The 16,118-nt window shown below is 37.1% G+C and overlaps 3 protein-coding genes across 6 annotated transcripts in view; all 3 read right to left on the bottom strand.

The window, feature by feature from the left end:
• Nucleotides 1-633: 633 nt before the first annotated feature.
• LOC143144346 (excitatory amino acid transporter 3) lies at nt 634-3,686 on the bottom strand. Its single transcript, XM_076306666.1, has 8 exons — nt 3,040-3,686; nt 2,779-2,956; nt 2,645-2,687; nt 1,728-2,035; nt 1,423-1,656; nt 1,134-1,325; nt 900-1,034; nt 634-826 (listed from the first exon to the last, which is right to left on the bottom strand). Exons 1-8 carry the CDS (start codon nt 3,275-3,277, stop codon nt 691-693), a joined length of 1,464 nt encoding a protein of 487 aa, XP_076162781.1. The 5' UTR covers nt 3,278-3,686; the 3' UTR covers nt 634-690.
• A 154-nt stretch (nt 3,687-3,840) lies between these two features.
• Nucleotides 3,841-12,795, bottom strand: LOC143144345 (uncharacterized). 4 transcript variants are annotated; one of them, XM_076306662.1, is made up of 15 exons: nt 12,470-12,795; nt 11,593-12,129; nt 10,687-11,461; nt 10,412-10,585; nt 9,993-10,163; nt 9,177-9,488; nt 8,632-8,953; nt 8,163-8,409; nt 7,886-8,069; nt 7,512-7,728; nt 6,819-7,010; nt 6,502-6,740; nt 5,608-6,146; nt 5,284-5,461; nt 4,385-4,524 (listed from the first exon to the last, which is right to left on the bottom strand). In XM_076306662.1, the coding sequence occupies exons 1-14, from the start codon at nt 12,793-12,795 to the stop codon at nt 5,290-5,292; spliced, it is 4,407 nt and encodes a 1,468-aa protein (XP_076162777.1). In that variant the 3' UTR covers nt 4,385-4,524; nt 5,284-5,289. The 4 variants fall into 4 exon arrangements, with proteins under 4 accessions (XP_076162780.1, XP_076162778.1, XP_076162777.1 ...); XM_076306661.1 differs by having other exon boundaries at nt 6,493-6,740; XM_076306665.1 differs by lacking the exons at nt 5,284-5,461; nt 5,608-6,146 and having other exon boundaries at nt 3,841-4,524.
• A 191-nt stretch (nt 12,796-12,986) lies between these two features.
• LOC143144935 (uncharacterized) overlaps nt 12,987-16,118 on the bottom strand; it is a 60,951-nt gene continuing 57,819 nt past the window's right edge. Inside the window, exon 4 of the mRNA XM_076307816.1 lies at nt 12,987-13,361. Coding sequence (XP_076163931.1) covers nt 12,987-13,361 — 375 coding nt within the window. The remainder of the gene's footprint in view (nt 13,362-16,118) is intronic.

Consider the following 16,118-nt stretch of genomic DNA (forward strand, 5'->3'; position numbering starts at 1 on the left):
GATTTACTTTAGTAACAATATAAAATGACAAAAAATTAGATGTTTGCTTATAGTCTGAAATATAAATACATCAATAACGAAATGAATTTGTAGGTTATAGTATAAATTGGAATATAGTTTATTTGCTGTGATACACTTGATAAATGTAAAAAACGTGATTATACAATCTACATAATATGTTTGAAATATCTTAATTAAACGACAAAGACGTTTAATCGAAATGATATCAATTATTTAGATTCTATTTCACAAAATCATTTATTTAATTTTGATTTATTTTTAGCGATTAGCATTATCATCATCGTTAAATTGCAACTATTTATATACCTCTTTAACATCAATGCAGTTTTTAGTTATCTCTAGTTAGCTCTTTAGCTCTTTAGTTATCTTTAGTTAGCTCTTTTATACGATCTAAAGTTACATATAAATGTTATAACTACTGACGTTAGGTGCTGTATACATTTATTTTACGATAAAGTTATAATATGAATGTAGTAATTGTGTAAAATAGTGTTTACATGACATTTAACATTAGTAATTGTAACATCGATTATATTTTCGTAAATTGGACCGTGTAAATGTATCAATGTGTAATGTAAGTTTGTGAAGAAACAAAAATGTCGCATTATGGGTTATATGCAGTTTTATTGAGAAAAGCAACATTTTAATTTTTTACTGATATTACAACCTTCAAGTTATTTTATTTGAAACACATAATTCTATTTCTTCTGGTATAAAATTTTGTTCGTTTTTTTTATAATAATGGGTGATTATACCAGCACCTAGAGCATCAGCTATAATGTTTATAGTGGTTCTAAAACGATCTCTGAAAAGTATTATTTTAAGTTATTACATTAATAGATGATTTAGGTTGTTTAAATGGATTGTTAGATGCTTACACCAGCCAATCAATAGAAATAATTAATGAAACATCTTCTACTGGAATTCCTACAGAATTTAGTACCATTATTAACATTACATAACCACCGCTAGGTAAGCCAGCAGCACCAATACATGATACAGTACATGTAATGCTATAAATTTTTATTTAATGTCAGCATATAAGTATAATTGTATATAAATATTTTATATTGTTTTCCGAATATACTGTTAAAAACAATTGTAATACAAACCTGATTATTATGATTTTGAAAATTGAATATTGTAATCCATGCAATTGAATTATAAAAATTGCCCCAATACTTTCATATAGTGCTATACCATCCATATTTATTGTAGCACCAATTGGGACAATAAATTTGGTTATCTTAGATGGCATTCCAATGCGTTCTAAGCATACAATTGTTACTGGAACTGTAGCTGTACTAAATTATAATTTTTAAATGTTTACAATTTTAATGAAAGAATAATTGAACAAATTTAGTTTAAAGTATACATATTAGATTTATTTTGATTAATTACCTGGATGATGTACCAAATGCAGTAGCGAAAGCTGGTCCAAGATTAAATATAATTTTATATGGAGATTGGCGGGTACATATAAAATATATTAAAGGAAGCAATACAAAGCCTTGTATGAGTAAACCAGTGAACACAGTTAGTACATACATTCCCAGTTGTTTTAATACACTTTCAAAATCTTCCACTTCCAGAATTTTTGCAGAGATGAGAAATAATATACTTATGGGTATTATCCTATACAATATTAATATTATTTATTTAAGTTATTAATTTTTTTAAATGCATTTGATAATTATTATTGTTACATTATTGCCCAGTTCATAATCTTTATCATTGTATTTGATAAAGAATGAAAAAAGACTTTTAAAGGTTCACCCATGGCATCTATATTTCCAATTGCTAAACCCAATATTAAACTAAAGAATACTAAGCCTAAAACATTTGTTCCAGACACATTTTTATGGTTTATTGTCCATTCATATATTGGTACTGTAAGTTTAACAAAAAGGAAAATGATTAAATGTTTGTAATTGTTATTGTGTCTAAGTGAAAATTTTAGATATTGTTCTAACATACCCGATTCATTTACTGGTTTTTCTAACACAGTCTGATACTAAAACAGTATTTTTGCATAAGATGTGCAACTGAAACTGGTTACCTAATTACCTCTTTGAGGTCCATGAATATGAATAAATTATTCACACATAATTTAATTTATTTTACGTGTAAGTATATATGATTTTCTCTTGCACATTATTCTTGACCTTAGTATGCGTTTAGCTGTTATAATATAATTTTTCCCAGACCTCCATTATTTAAAATCTCAAAGGTTGTTGATGTTTTATAATAATTGATCAAAATGATGTTCTTCTACAGTAATGTATTGTTTAAAATGGTTGTTGGAATGCTATTATATAAAAAATCTGTAAAAGAGTTATTGATCATTTTAAACAGTAGATTGCTGTTGAGAGACATCATGTTGAAAGTTTATTGTAAAATATAACTGATGATTTGTTTTTAAATTCTGGAATTTGGATCATTTTACAGACATATTATTATAATGGTTAAATGCATACTATTGTCAAGAATAGTGCAGAGGAAAAACATTATTTCTTATTGTCACAGTTAAGGAATATAATTAGGTAGCCCGTTTCAAGTGGAATTCTCTAATACATCACTACTTTTGAAAAGGTCACTAGACTAAAAGTAAAAATGCTGTTACCTGATTCATGCATGCATTCAATAAGTTATCTGGTATCAGATTACTAGAATATAAACAAGTAAAAGTAAATAAGTAAATGGAATTACAAAATAAAATTTTATCAATATTACACAGATATAATATAAATGAAATACCGAAATAAATCTAAAATTGTATCTTCTGTGATGAAATATTTGGTTGAATTTTGTGATATAACAGTTTCATTTTTGTACAATTTCCCAGGCTTTATTGTTTCAACAAGTATAACACTTAATGTTATTCCAAGTATTGTTGTTGTTATGTAATAATATAATGCCATTAATCCAATTTTACCTACGAATTTGAATATATTCAACAATATAAAAATGAACTCTACTGCTTAAGGGAGATAATATTTTTAATTGATTAATATTTACCTGATTCCTTCAAATTACAAGTAGCACTTATAATGCTAGACATTAAAAGAGGTAATATTAAACAATTTATCAGCCTCATAAATAGTTCTCCAGGAAACTTGAGATACATTATATTTCGTTCAGTCCATGGTTGAGGTGTACAAATCTTAAGGATGAGACCCGTTATAATTCCAGCACATACACCAACAATTGTTCTTAATATTAGCTTTTGTCTTAATACATTTTTTAACGCATTCATTTTATATTACTGTTCACAATTTATAATGCAGTAGTTTGTATATGATTAACATGAATTCTTATTTGTCTTAGGTAAACAAATTACAGTTTGTTTGACGCAAACATCAATTACGCCAAATCTTATAGCATCATACATATATATATATACATATATATATGTGTGTGCGCGCGTGCGTATGTACATTATATATATACACACACACAACACGCACACATACACACACACCAAAGATAAGAAATCTTATCTGAAAATGATAAAAGAAATGTAAAGTTCTTTTCTGTTGTATTATTATATACTACTTTCAAATAGGAATCTTTTTGTAAAGTCTACTGTTTTGTTTAGAGAGTTGAGTGTATTATATTACTTAAAAATAAAATCTATTACCTTGAGGAAGATATCTAATGACAGTGAATGTATTTCTGATCACTTATAATTGTAACAGAATGCACGAGGGAGTTCTATTCTATTTGGCTACATTTATTCAGCTCCAGTTATTTAATTGATTATTACAAAATGACATTATCAAACAGTGACTATAGTAGATAAGTAAGTAAATAAGTAAATAATGTTGATATTTTGCTTTTTATTTATTTTGCACCTATTACAATATAATAAATATGATCGTGCACAATACATGAAGGATATGTATTTACACACGTTTTAATTTTCAGGCCATAATTTTACGTATTTGTAACTGAGTTCGCATTATCATGCTATATACTTCTTTAATCATTTAATATAATTTATACATATCTTTACAATTCTGCATCGTTTTTTGAGTTAATCATTAAAACATCACATTATGCATTCCATTTGCATCCAGTCTTCTGAAGAAAAATTTCATAATCTATCATTCTTCCATTAAAATCATGACTATCAATCTTTAAAGTTCCAATAATTAGTTCACTGTCGTTTATATGTATGAAGTATTAGTGAGATCAGTAAAGAAATTTATTAACGTTACATTTATACAAAGTCATGTTTCATAAGTTTACATATTTAGATCTACATATTTTCCTATGCTGTTTAATATTTGGTTTTTTTTGTATATTACGCAATTTTCATTTTCCCTTTTAACCGGGATTCTTATAGACCTTTTTGTTTCACTTTTTCATGTGAGGTAATTTGATTTTGCTCAAATAAAAGGAGAAAAATTTGTTTATTGACTTTCGCTTTTTGGTGATTACGATTCGCCAGGCGCAATAACGGATTCCAGTGTCCTGCCGAGGTGTTTCTGTTAATACAACCTATATCACAAAAATTAAGATTGCAATTAGATTTTTATCCCTTTTTACAATGTTTCTTGATTAATTATTACGCATATAAGTAAACTCGACACAACACAAACACACTTAAACGTAGATTAGTGAGACCAATTATTCTGAAAAGATTAGAACATTAAAAATGTTTAAACTCATGGTCGCTAAATATCTAATTTTATTGCAAAATCTAATGTTATACATAGTTATCTTTGACCATGCAAAATGTATAAGTTATGATTTAGTAAAAGGAATACAAAGATCTACTGATACCACTTCCAAAATTGGACACTGCAATTACAGTGCATAAGGTTTATCTACTACTATTTCTTATAAATTGTGTAATCATTCATATACTGTAATGTCATTTAACAAAACTACAACTAAACTTCCAAAAATAAAAAGAAACCTATGAACTTATCATTCGATAATTTTAAAATTAAAATTGGGAATCAAATCAAATGAAATTCAAGGGATGAAAATATTTAAATTCTAATTCTAAGTGTACGATTTAATGGAAATTGTACATATTCATGAAGCATAACGAAATAATACAGTGCATTGTAAGAAATACAAGTATATTCTAATGGTTTATACAATCTTGCAAGTATTGAAAATTTGATTATGACTTCTATGGTTTATTTTTTCGTTACACATGTTTAAAATACAAAGCCTATGTGAGACATACATTGATTTTATGACCAGAGATGTTTTCTGCGATCCTCAAAAGTAAAACTGTATCAATACCTGTCCCTACAAAGGTGTTTCCTTTCGTGCCTCTGCCTTCCACTGAAATCCATTTACTCGCGTTGTAATAGGTTTATTTCTATTAGTCGCATTCTCAATTCCATTCCTAACACCCGCTACTAATCTCATGGCTGGGTTGGAAACCAAGCCATTGCGCTTTGGTTTTGCATTACTTGCACTAGAATGAAAAGTTATTCTGGTTAAAAGATTTGTATGGTTATTAAAAAATATATCACTCCAATTTCAAAAGTATTAATAAGTTTTAAATACGTTTATAGTTAATATATTAATTTAAATATTTAAGAGTTTAGAACATACTAATACCTGCCAGGAGTATGGTCCGAAGTATGTTTCACGCTTCTGCCAACACCAGCTCCACTATTTCCCAGAATTATCCTCATGTGAGTATCTCTTGTAAAATGGGTATCAGCTGAGTTCCTTTTTTCGTCGAGCCCATTCTTCTTCTCTTTTCCAACATTTAAACCTAACATTTCGTTCGTCAATTCGAACGGTTTACTAACATCATTTTTATCGATGATCTCTGTTTTTATGTTGATCGGCTCGTAAATGGCTGGCGTGTGATTGTATCCTCCGATCTGTGTTTTGTATGGTATATTCTGGTTTCCGGTTAACAAAGACACCCCCAGTTGACTTTGTATCACGTTCGCTGCTATTTGGGCGCTCGGTGGACTTGTGTTCGTAGGTGAATAGGGTATGAGGCTGTCGCTTAATGGTGAATGAGGTGGCGAAGCATAGATTGGACTCTGCGGTTCGCTTTTCAAAGGTGACAAGAGTTTGCTGAGCGGTCGACTCTTCGCTCCCCTCGAACATTGTTGAAGTTGTTGCGTGAAAGATAATGGTGTCTAAAATTATAGGAGTCAAATAACGTCCGTTTTTTTGTGTGAATAGATCATAGCGTGTATAGATCGAGTTGGTTTCTACATGAAGTGAACGAGGTTTTCGTTTATATAATCTTAGGTATGTTTATGGTTCGAGTAAGTATGTTGTATATGTGAGAGAAACAAGTTTTTTCATGGAGAGGTTGAGAAACGATCTGTACACGAGTGCATAGAACAGAATGAACAAAACATGCAGCAGTTAATGAAAAGTGTGATGGATGAATTGATTGGAAGTGGTATCGGAATTGAAAATTCTCCAAGTACAGTTACGAGTTAATGGAAAAGCATTAGAGACATCATTGTTACCTACTTTTATTACCTGATTCACCATCGAGTTCTGATTAAATTTTCCTTGATCGCTTTTTGTGCTGCCAGTCAAGTTGCTGCTAGATTTACTGTTGCTAGAGTTATTGCCCAGTGAAACACAGCTTCTTCTCTTTGTTGAATCTGGCGATTCTGCAGGACTATACTGCGTTGAGAGGGGATTTAGAATTGCAGATGATGGTTTTGTTTCTGCCGTTGAATTGGAGGTGACTGAAGTAGCACTGCTACTTCCACCTAAATCATAATGTACATAAAAATTATAACACAGTCTTAAGATAACGTACTTTGTAATTTTGTGAAAGGTAAACCAACCTCCATTAATACCAGGTCTTAGACTTCTTTGATTAGCAGAATGTTCTTCAAGTAGCCTCACCACAGTGTCGTGACCACTTTTAGCAGCAACTTTAATCGCATTACGACCACAGTGATCCGAATGACTGGGGTCAGCACCATGATTAAGAAGTGCACGCACACAGTGTTCGTGGCCTTCTTGTGCAGCAATACCTGATTAACAGTTATTGATGGAGTTATTTTTTTGCTTTCACTTTATTTTTCATTCTTAGTCATTTCCCTGCGCCGGAGTTGACTCTAAATATTTAGAAAATTAAATAAAAAATGTTGCATGTTTAGAATTTCTAAAAAAGAGTTTAGTAGGGAAATGGTTAACACTACTATAGAAGTCCCTGACTAAGAATGGCGCAAGTGTATATAAGAAACAGGAATTAGACATTTCTTTCACTTTTACAGGTACATAATGTTAAAAACCTAAATCAATGTATAAATATAATTATAACGAATACTGATCTCATTTTTTATTAAAAAAAAAAAAACATTTTAATCTTTGTATTTTATGTAAACACATTGAAAACTTGGAAACAAAATATTTCTGCATTTATTTTCTGAACTATGGAACAAGTATTCTCTTCGCTATTTGTCGTGTTCGTTACTCAGTTTACTCTTTGCTTGCTTGTCCGTATGAAATCTGAACAGAGACCGATATCTTACCTAGAGCTGTTGCTCCTTGGTTACAAGTGTGATCAGGGGTAGCTCCATGTTCTAGAAGTAGTCTAACAATAGCAGCATGTCCTTGCCAGGCTGCGGAATGAAGAGGAGTTCTGTTCTCGTTGTCACAGGCGTTTACATTGGCAGCACCTTCTGTTAGCAATAAAGCTACCATCTCAACGTGTCCTTGCCAAGCACTTACATGCAGAGGAGTTCTGCCCTGTAAAGTTATGATAAATTTTTGATACGGATCTGCAGCTATAACAGATTAAATTAATTCTGTAAGTAAAATTTGAGAATATAATGATATAAGGAAATCTCAGATCTTGTCAATACTTACAGTAATCTTAGAGGTTTGATGTAAAAGTATTACTTACTTCCGAATCTCTACTTTCTACATCAGCGCGTGCGTGTTCCAACAAGAATCGCGCCATTGCCAGTCTGTTCTCCAAGGCGAGGATGTAGAGAGTGCTTCTGCCGTCTGCATCTTTCGCGTTGACATCAGCATTATGAGCCAACAATACTCTAACAGTATCGTAATGTCCCTCAAGAGCTGCAAGTCTATGGTCATGTTTTATTGGTAAAAGATACTTTACAAAACGAGTTACGACAGTGTCTTAATGTTCCATTTCAAAAGTAAAAATGGACGTGTACCTCAAAGCAGTTTTCCCATCGTGAGCGTGTTGATCAATTGGTGCACTGTGCTGCTCCAGCAATCTTTCAACTAACGTATAGTGTCCTTCTTGAGCGGCGAGCATGAGAGCTCCCTTTCCGTCATTGTCAGTTTCATCAATTTTGGCTCCAGCTTCCAACAATGCTTCGCAAACGTCGATGTGACCTTCGAACGCCGCGTAATGCAAAGGTGTCCAGCCCGAATTGTCTCTGTGTTGTTCATCTAAACCTGAAACATCATGTATTTATACTTTATCAACATCATGTATTATACTATATATATATATATATATATATATATATATATATATATATATATATATATATATATATACACGCGCACACACACACACACACCTTTTCAGTTTGTAATATATATTTAATACTTTTTTTATCGTCCTTAGATCAACAAGCAAGAGAAAACATTAACTCGAAATAGGAACACTTGTACCTCTGTCCAGCAATTGTTTCACCACATCGGTACCACCTTGGGCAGCAGCCACGCTGAGAACGGTCCTGCCCTCGTTATCAATGCTGTCAACGTAACATCCCCAGAATAACAGAAGAGCGACAACCGATCCATGGCCCATACTGGCTGCTGCCCATAAAGGTGTACGTCCCGTGGCGTCACAGTGGTCTACGTCTGCTTCGTATTCCAGAAGCAATTCGCAAACGTCCCTGTGTCCTTCGAACGCTGCTACCAACAATGGAGTCATGCCGTCCTTGTCTTGATGATCAACAGCAGCTCCTCTCTCCAAGAGTATTGTAACTACCTGTGATGGAAAATAATCCATTAAAGGCGAATTAAGCCTGTTAAAAAATTAACGAACGAGTCAAGTTATAACAACGATTCGTTGAAACATTTGGAACTCGAAGGCCGGATAATCACGAAGGTGGTACGTATAGTATATTGTATTGTATTATATGTACAATAGCAAACCTTAACGCTGTTTATAAGGTCTTTGTTTATATTGTTAAACGAGAGAGAAAACGAACTTTTGCATAGCCATGGTTGGAAGGAACACACAAAGCAGCAACGCTAAGGGCTGTTCTTCCGTCGCTATCAGCGTGATCGATCTCCGCGCCGAAGTCTAGAAGGTGTTCGACAATCTCACTGTGACCCATGTAGGCAGCAGCAATTAAGGCGGTTCTGCCCTCGTCATCCGTTCTGTTGACGTCGGCGCCGTGCTGCAGAAGTGCTTTAACGATGTCCTCGTGGCCACCCCACGCAGCTGCTCTCAGTGCGGTTCGTTGATCCCAGTCAGCGCAATCTACCAATGCTCCGTGTTCCAAGAGCATTTCGACCACCTATATTTTCATACTCATATTTTATTAGGAACTGCATATTATAACAGTCCGTTAACCCTTTAACGCTCATCCTTTCTTTACTTTCGGTACATTTGTTGTTCGCTTACAGATACATTTTATATCGGTCCAGTGTATGTAATAGGTTGTTCGATGACTAAACAATGTTAGTAAACTAAAGAAAGTTAGTAGCTGTTCCTGTCGACGTTAAAGGGTTAACATGCAGGATGATTTTGAACGGATTGAATATTTTCACATATTATTTATTACTGGAAAACTGTGTTTTGTACAAAAATATGAGGTTTTTCTATTGGACAAATATATATGGCAAAATTTAGAAGAAAAAAATTGTACGAACTGTTAAAGTTGTTTCAAATGGATTGGTTTAAACTATATTTTAATTTAATACTTTTTTTAATTATTTCGTATTTCTCCTTGAAACGTTGATACTTGTTCATACTGTTTATATTGTTTTATACTGTTTTATAATTTGAATGTAACAATTACCTGAGTGTGTCCACCCCAGGCAGCAGCTCTAAGGGCCGTCCAACCGTCGCAGTCCGCATGATCTGCACAGGCTCCAGCAGCCAGGAGTACACGGACCACATCTGCGTAGCCGTGTCTGGCAGCCAAGTTCAATGGTGTCTGACCATGACGGTCAGTGGCTTCTAGTTTTGCCTGTACAGTCGGTTAGTTCTCAGCATGTAGCATAAAACAAACTTCATTTTGTTTTTTTCACAATACTATGTTCATTTCCTGTTACTAGAGATATCATTGTACGCTAATTCTTCCAGTCTACTTCAGTTTTTAGAAAGAAGCGTGCACGACAAGTCTTTATTACCAAAATACATTCCTCGTCTTGGCTTCGGATATTTTCTGACATTCTACGTAAATATAAGATGTCACGATTAAGGATGGAAACTCACCTGAGGGCACGTTGCTAGAGCTAACTCCAACAGAGATGCATTACCGTCTACGGCAAGTGTATGCAGCACTGTTCTTCCGCAAGAATCAGTTTGATTGATGTCTCCGCCCTCGCCGAGCAGTTCTGTTAATGGTTCGCTAGGAGATTCATCCATTGGGCTTACATCTTGCGAGACCTTTAATAGAAAATGATCTTAACTTTTCAGCAAGTACAAGTGCTTTTGATTTTGGATGGATTTCGTCCCCGAAAAAAAAAGAAGAAAAAAAAATGAATTACCTGACTAGAAGAAATAGCATCCTTGCTGGCATCGTCTTCCGCCACCTTCTCGGATGGTTTAGCCCCAGCATCGATGAGCAGTCTCAGTAACTTCACCTCTTGCCTGGGCCAGAGAATGCATTCGGAGCTGTCCAGGTAGCAATCTTCGATGAGTGCTCCGCTGCCTATCATCCAGAGCACCTGAAGCGTGTGGACGTCCAAGTTGCAGTTCGTAGTGGCTACGTTCGTTATGGCTCGTTGAAGATGCTGTCCCAGCACGCAGATTTCGTCTGGGTTCAGTTCCGATCCGCGAAGTGTGTAATAACCAGCTAACATGGCGTGTCCTTCTATGGCGGAGCACAGGTACTTTTGCGTGCAGTGTTTGACGTCGAGTAACCACTCGGCGAAACTGTGATGGAACAGCATTAGGGCGCCAGCACGTGACACCGAGATGACTCTGCGCAGAAGATGTAAACGTCGATTGAAGTCCTCCACGGTGATACTGGTGCAAGCTGTCTTCACGCATTTGTAGAGGATCTCCTGGGTGATTGGCAGCTTAGCGGCAAGGATCACGTTCAACAGTGGCTGAACTTTTGCGAACTGCTTTCTGCTGAAGAGTCTTTGACACAGCCAAAGGTACAGACCGTTCAATGTGCCTGGTATCTCGCGGACTTCTCGCAGGACGATAAAGTTTTCGGCCACACCATCGAGAACCTTTTCCAGGTACAGAAAGCAACCGTTGCTCTTGATGTGCAGCTGGTTTAGCATCTCGGCTGTATCGCACGAGATGTGCTGCCTGATGAAGAAACGAAGGAAAATTAATTCGACACAGACTCCATCTACTCGTCCTCCAGGTATAGTTTCGTTAGACGTCCGAATCTACAGGGTCTACATCGATCTACAGGGATTTAAAAGAAGAGTCGTTACCTGAGCGCCTCCTCCTGATCTAATCGCGCAAGGATGTACTGCTGAACATCTCTGACCACGTGACATTTCCTTAGATCGTCCAACGAGATCTTACGGAACCCGGTGAACATCCGTGAGATCGATTTACTTTGACGCCGAGCGGTACAAACCAAGAGCAACCATTGAGGGAACAGATGATGATGGTTGGCCAATAATTCGGCAATTGTTCTGCTAACATTGTCGTTTTCCCTTCTTGAGTCTCTGGTACCGGTCTGGGGTGAATTCAAGGTCTGCCCCTCGTCGATAGAATCGACCAACAGGAACAGACAGCTCTTCGGTGGCTCCACCTCTAACAGGGGAAACAGCAGAGCCTTCTTCAAAGCGTCGTCAGGATCTCTATCTAAAACGTCCGGTTGCAGGGCAGCCTGTATGTCTGGGTCAGTTCTGAGTTTTTCGGCGTAAGCTTCCGCCACTACTTCCCTCGAAGTCAAGGGGACTGTCGTGGCGTTGGTGGTCGTCGTAGTGGTGCTGCCAGGAGTCGGTGAGCTTGGCGACACTCTGTGAACAATTTTACACGATTCGAGACGCTGTCGATACTCAAAAGGACCCTCGAGATACCCTTAAAAATGTATCCGAAGGCACGAGGTCTGCAAAGATAACCAAAATAACTTCTAACGTGTTGCTCGACAAATTTCAAAAATTAATAACTCGTATGTCGTTGTTCTAGGCACTATATGGGACCCGAAGACACTCAAGATTGTAAGAGGATAATTTTTTTCTCCAATGGGAAATCAATGTGGAATTGGTCAACATATACGATTCATAGGACAGGTAACGGATGAACATTATCCTTCACTCCTCGAATCGCTCGCTAACGAAATGTTTCGTTATCGCTAACCTGTGAATCCCATCTGAGCTGGCCTGTAGAAGCTGAGCGACCAAAGATCTTACGAACTGAGCCGGTGAGAGGGATGCCTCGCTTCTGGCCTGACAAAAGTGCCTGGCGAGTAGCCTCCTGTTCAAGGACCTCTGGTGTCTGGCGTTGGTGCTGGTCGATGGCCAGGCTAGCTCCGCGCAGAGTGCCGTCTTCCCGCTTCCGGGACCGCCAACGATCAGAGCACCGCAGGTCTTCGAGGCTGGCCTCTGCTCCAAGCAATGGGAGAGCTTCACGAACGCCCATTCGCGGCAGAAGAACCGCTTCTTCTCGATCACCGGCGCCGCCATCCTCGTCGAACTCGTCGTACGCTGTCTCGTCTCGAGTCCCTAACCGATGAGATCGGCGCTCGTGTTCGCGATTACGCTTCGTTGCTCTTCGTGATTGTACGCCGTTGCACGTCGCTCCCCCGCGAGGTACACTGTCATATTAATTCGATTCTTTTGTTCGAAATAGGTCGTGCGTCGGGGAGGAATGAAGATCAGGCCGTCTGCGAAGGGTCCACCGCGATGATTAACAATTCTAGGCCAACGCGAGCGGCACTCCGGCACGAAATCGACGATTCCGTGAAACGCGCGACCTCGAGCTTTCTGTTTTTATGGGGAAGAGTTCGTTGGTCGTTGATGAGTCCCGATTCAGCACCGCAGTAGCATCTCGGGGAACGAAAGAATATTACGAAGAGCTGAGTTAGTCTAGATCGGCTGCGACGTGGCGCAACTATGGTTGATCTCGGTGCACTCTGACGAGGAGACGTTGGTCGGAGCCCCAGGGGGCTCTGAGGCTTCCTCGGCCTCCATTCAGGCTTCTCATCGCCTCGTTGCGGACGAGCACCGCGTTTCGTATCGCTGCATTCTACCTGGAAACAGAAAAGGAGACGTTGTCACAGTATCCCGTTCGAATCTCACCGATTTTTTTCATAAATTTTTTACTCGTTTCTTCTCACCACATGGGCTCCCTCCCGGTTGGGGATCGTGAATCATGAATCGGTCTTTGAGAAAGTGAAGATCCAAACGTGAGACGGACAAAAGACACTAGCAGGGAATGTCAACCGTTAATTAGGAGCGAGCGTGTTCATTGTAATGTTTACCCAGAGCCTTTAGAAGGTTTGTCGGTACGTCAAGACAGCAAAGGAATTATCTTAGTACGGAAAGACCCAACATGTCCCTCTACGATTTTAACGTGCTTTTGTAGGATGATAGAACGTAGCTTCCCTATTGGGATACGTAGAAAATTAGGTGTAGATACTTGATCATTTTAGAGATACGAGTAATTGAATGTACTTTGGGTGTATTAACTTACCATCAAGGTTGTTTCAGCGAATCGTAGATAATTATTCGTATCTTAACAATTATCGAGTATCTACGTTTTACGCACTGCAATAAGGGTCTCGTGTTACCATTCTACAAAAGCACGTTGAAATCGGAGGGGAACATTCTTCTTTAATTGGACTAGAAAATGTGTATCAATCCGAAGTGTTTTCAAATTTTTATTTGAAAAATGGGCAAAGTCAATCCCTTCGACGATAAGGTCCGAGTTCATCTCTTTTACCACGAGGATGTCTCGTTCATTGGGGACTTAGTGTCCGACAGAGGCAATTAAAGGAAATTTTATTATCTCCCTGGGCACTTGTTTGCATTGAGATAATCCTGATTTGAACCGCGGAAGCTTTTCGTTGTCCTTTTTGGGCACTTTCGTCGTGAACAGGAATATCGTGGACAGGGTGGCCGAAAAGTTTGGATACGTCTGCAGTACGGTATTCATTTTGGTTTGAATTCAGATTCGTTAGATTCGTTTATCGTTAAAAATGGAGTCATCTTGGCCTGTCGTATTTTTCCGGTATTACAATATTTCCATCCACATTGGAACAAAAGGAAAATCTCTTCCAGGGAATTCGTATGGATTTTAGAGGCATAGCGCGACCAAAAACTTTTGCATTCCAGAATAAAATACTTTATGATTCGAAAGATAGCGGAGGTATACTTGGTAATAAAGTTTACTGGGTAATCCTCTGTGAAAAGTTTAATTCTTTTGCCCGTAGTTTGAAGTCGGCAATGAAATATGGATGTAAAATTTAATTTCCATTTTATTTTTACTTGGAAAACTGGTTCCTCTTTTCTTCCTTAAAACAAAACCACTCTTTACTAACCTGGGAAACCGGTCATATAATGGAAATTTACGTTACGGTTTCTTATACGGCTCAAATATTCTAATTTTAATTAAAGTGTATTCTTTTTATTTGCTCTAAGTTGGTAGCATGTGGTGCTGCTGAAAAATGGAGTTCATCTTAACGAGAGCATTATCAAGGGATTCGAGAAACAAATCCGGGCAAATTCGAGAAACGAATCGAAAGAATCTCGTCAATCTATCGAGAACAATCTCGCGTAGTTAAAATGATAAATACAAATATTTTTGTATTGCTCACTTTTAGTGCATCTTATTCACTCTGTTTGTTGGACAGTTTCCACGTAACTATACTTCAACTGTTGATACGAAAAATCGATCGTAGCGACAAATTCACTATCATTCCTCGTTAAAACGTTTCCAGTGAACACTTTAACGAGGTGCTACTCCATTTTGCCCGAAATGGGACAAAAATTGAAACACGTATCGTAAGATTTAATTACGAATATTCACTTACAACATTTACGTGCTTACGGTATTCGTAATATTTTAAAATCGAAACGTACACGTAACCCCGAAGAGGTTCGACTCAGGTTACTGTACCCCGAGTTCAAATCTTTTTTTCGTACCTTGTATATAATGGGACCAGAAACGCCATCTAATTTCCAACCTGTCTCGTCACGTTCACCGTGACGCTTCGTCGAATGAAAGATCGAGAAATCCTGTCACGACTAATGGAAAACTCGAATTCCGCTCTAGAGTTATTCACAGCACTGCGAGTGATCTAAAATTCGTATTAAATGGGCGGTAATAATTGTCTGTTCGCTGGAGACAGGTGGGATGAAATTACAGGGAAGGCTCGAGACGAGCGAAAATGCGGGGAGTTAATGACAAACTAGTTCTACTAATGAGAAGGGGATACGTATCTTGGCGTCGGACTTTTCTAATTATTACTACCGTGTTTGCACTTGTTAAGACCTCTCTGTGTAAATCCTGACGGTCGTTTAACGCGAACGAAACGCGGGTCCATTTTCTGGCTGTTCACCTCGGTGGTACAATTAATACCGCGTAATTGCCATCGAACGATATACTCTGCTTTACTTTACAATATTCAATGTTATTCAAAATTATATTCACGGGATAGCGTATCGGAAGCACCTAATTGTAAGAAAACAAAAAAAGAACACAGAAGTCAAATCATGACGCGTTACAATTTTCAATCACGAGAAAGTGTTATCAATAGTGAACAAAGAATAACGAAACATCGACAATTGTTCGATTAAAGAGGAAATTATTGGAATTATTTGAGAAAGATTGTGCAGAATTATCCGTAGTTTCTCCACGATTGGAGAATTTATTTTATAAATCGGGACGAACGGAACTCTCCGGAGAAATGTTGTTAATTAATCCGAGAGATTGACGGTTGTGTTAACGAGTAATAATTCGATGGGTCTCGTGTTCTGATATCGTACTACGTGATGAGTGGTCGTTT

Source organism: Ptiloglossa arizonensis, chromosome 3 (genome assembly GCF_051014685.1).
Source record: "Ptiloglossa arizonensis isolate GNS036 chromosome 3, iyPtiAriz1_principal, whole genome shotgun sequence".
NCBI lineage: Eukaryota > Metazoa > Arthropoda > Insecta > Hymenoptera > Colletidae > Ptiloglossa > Ptiloglossa arizonensis.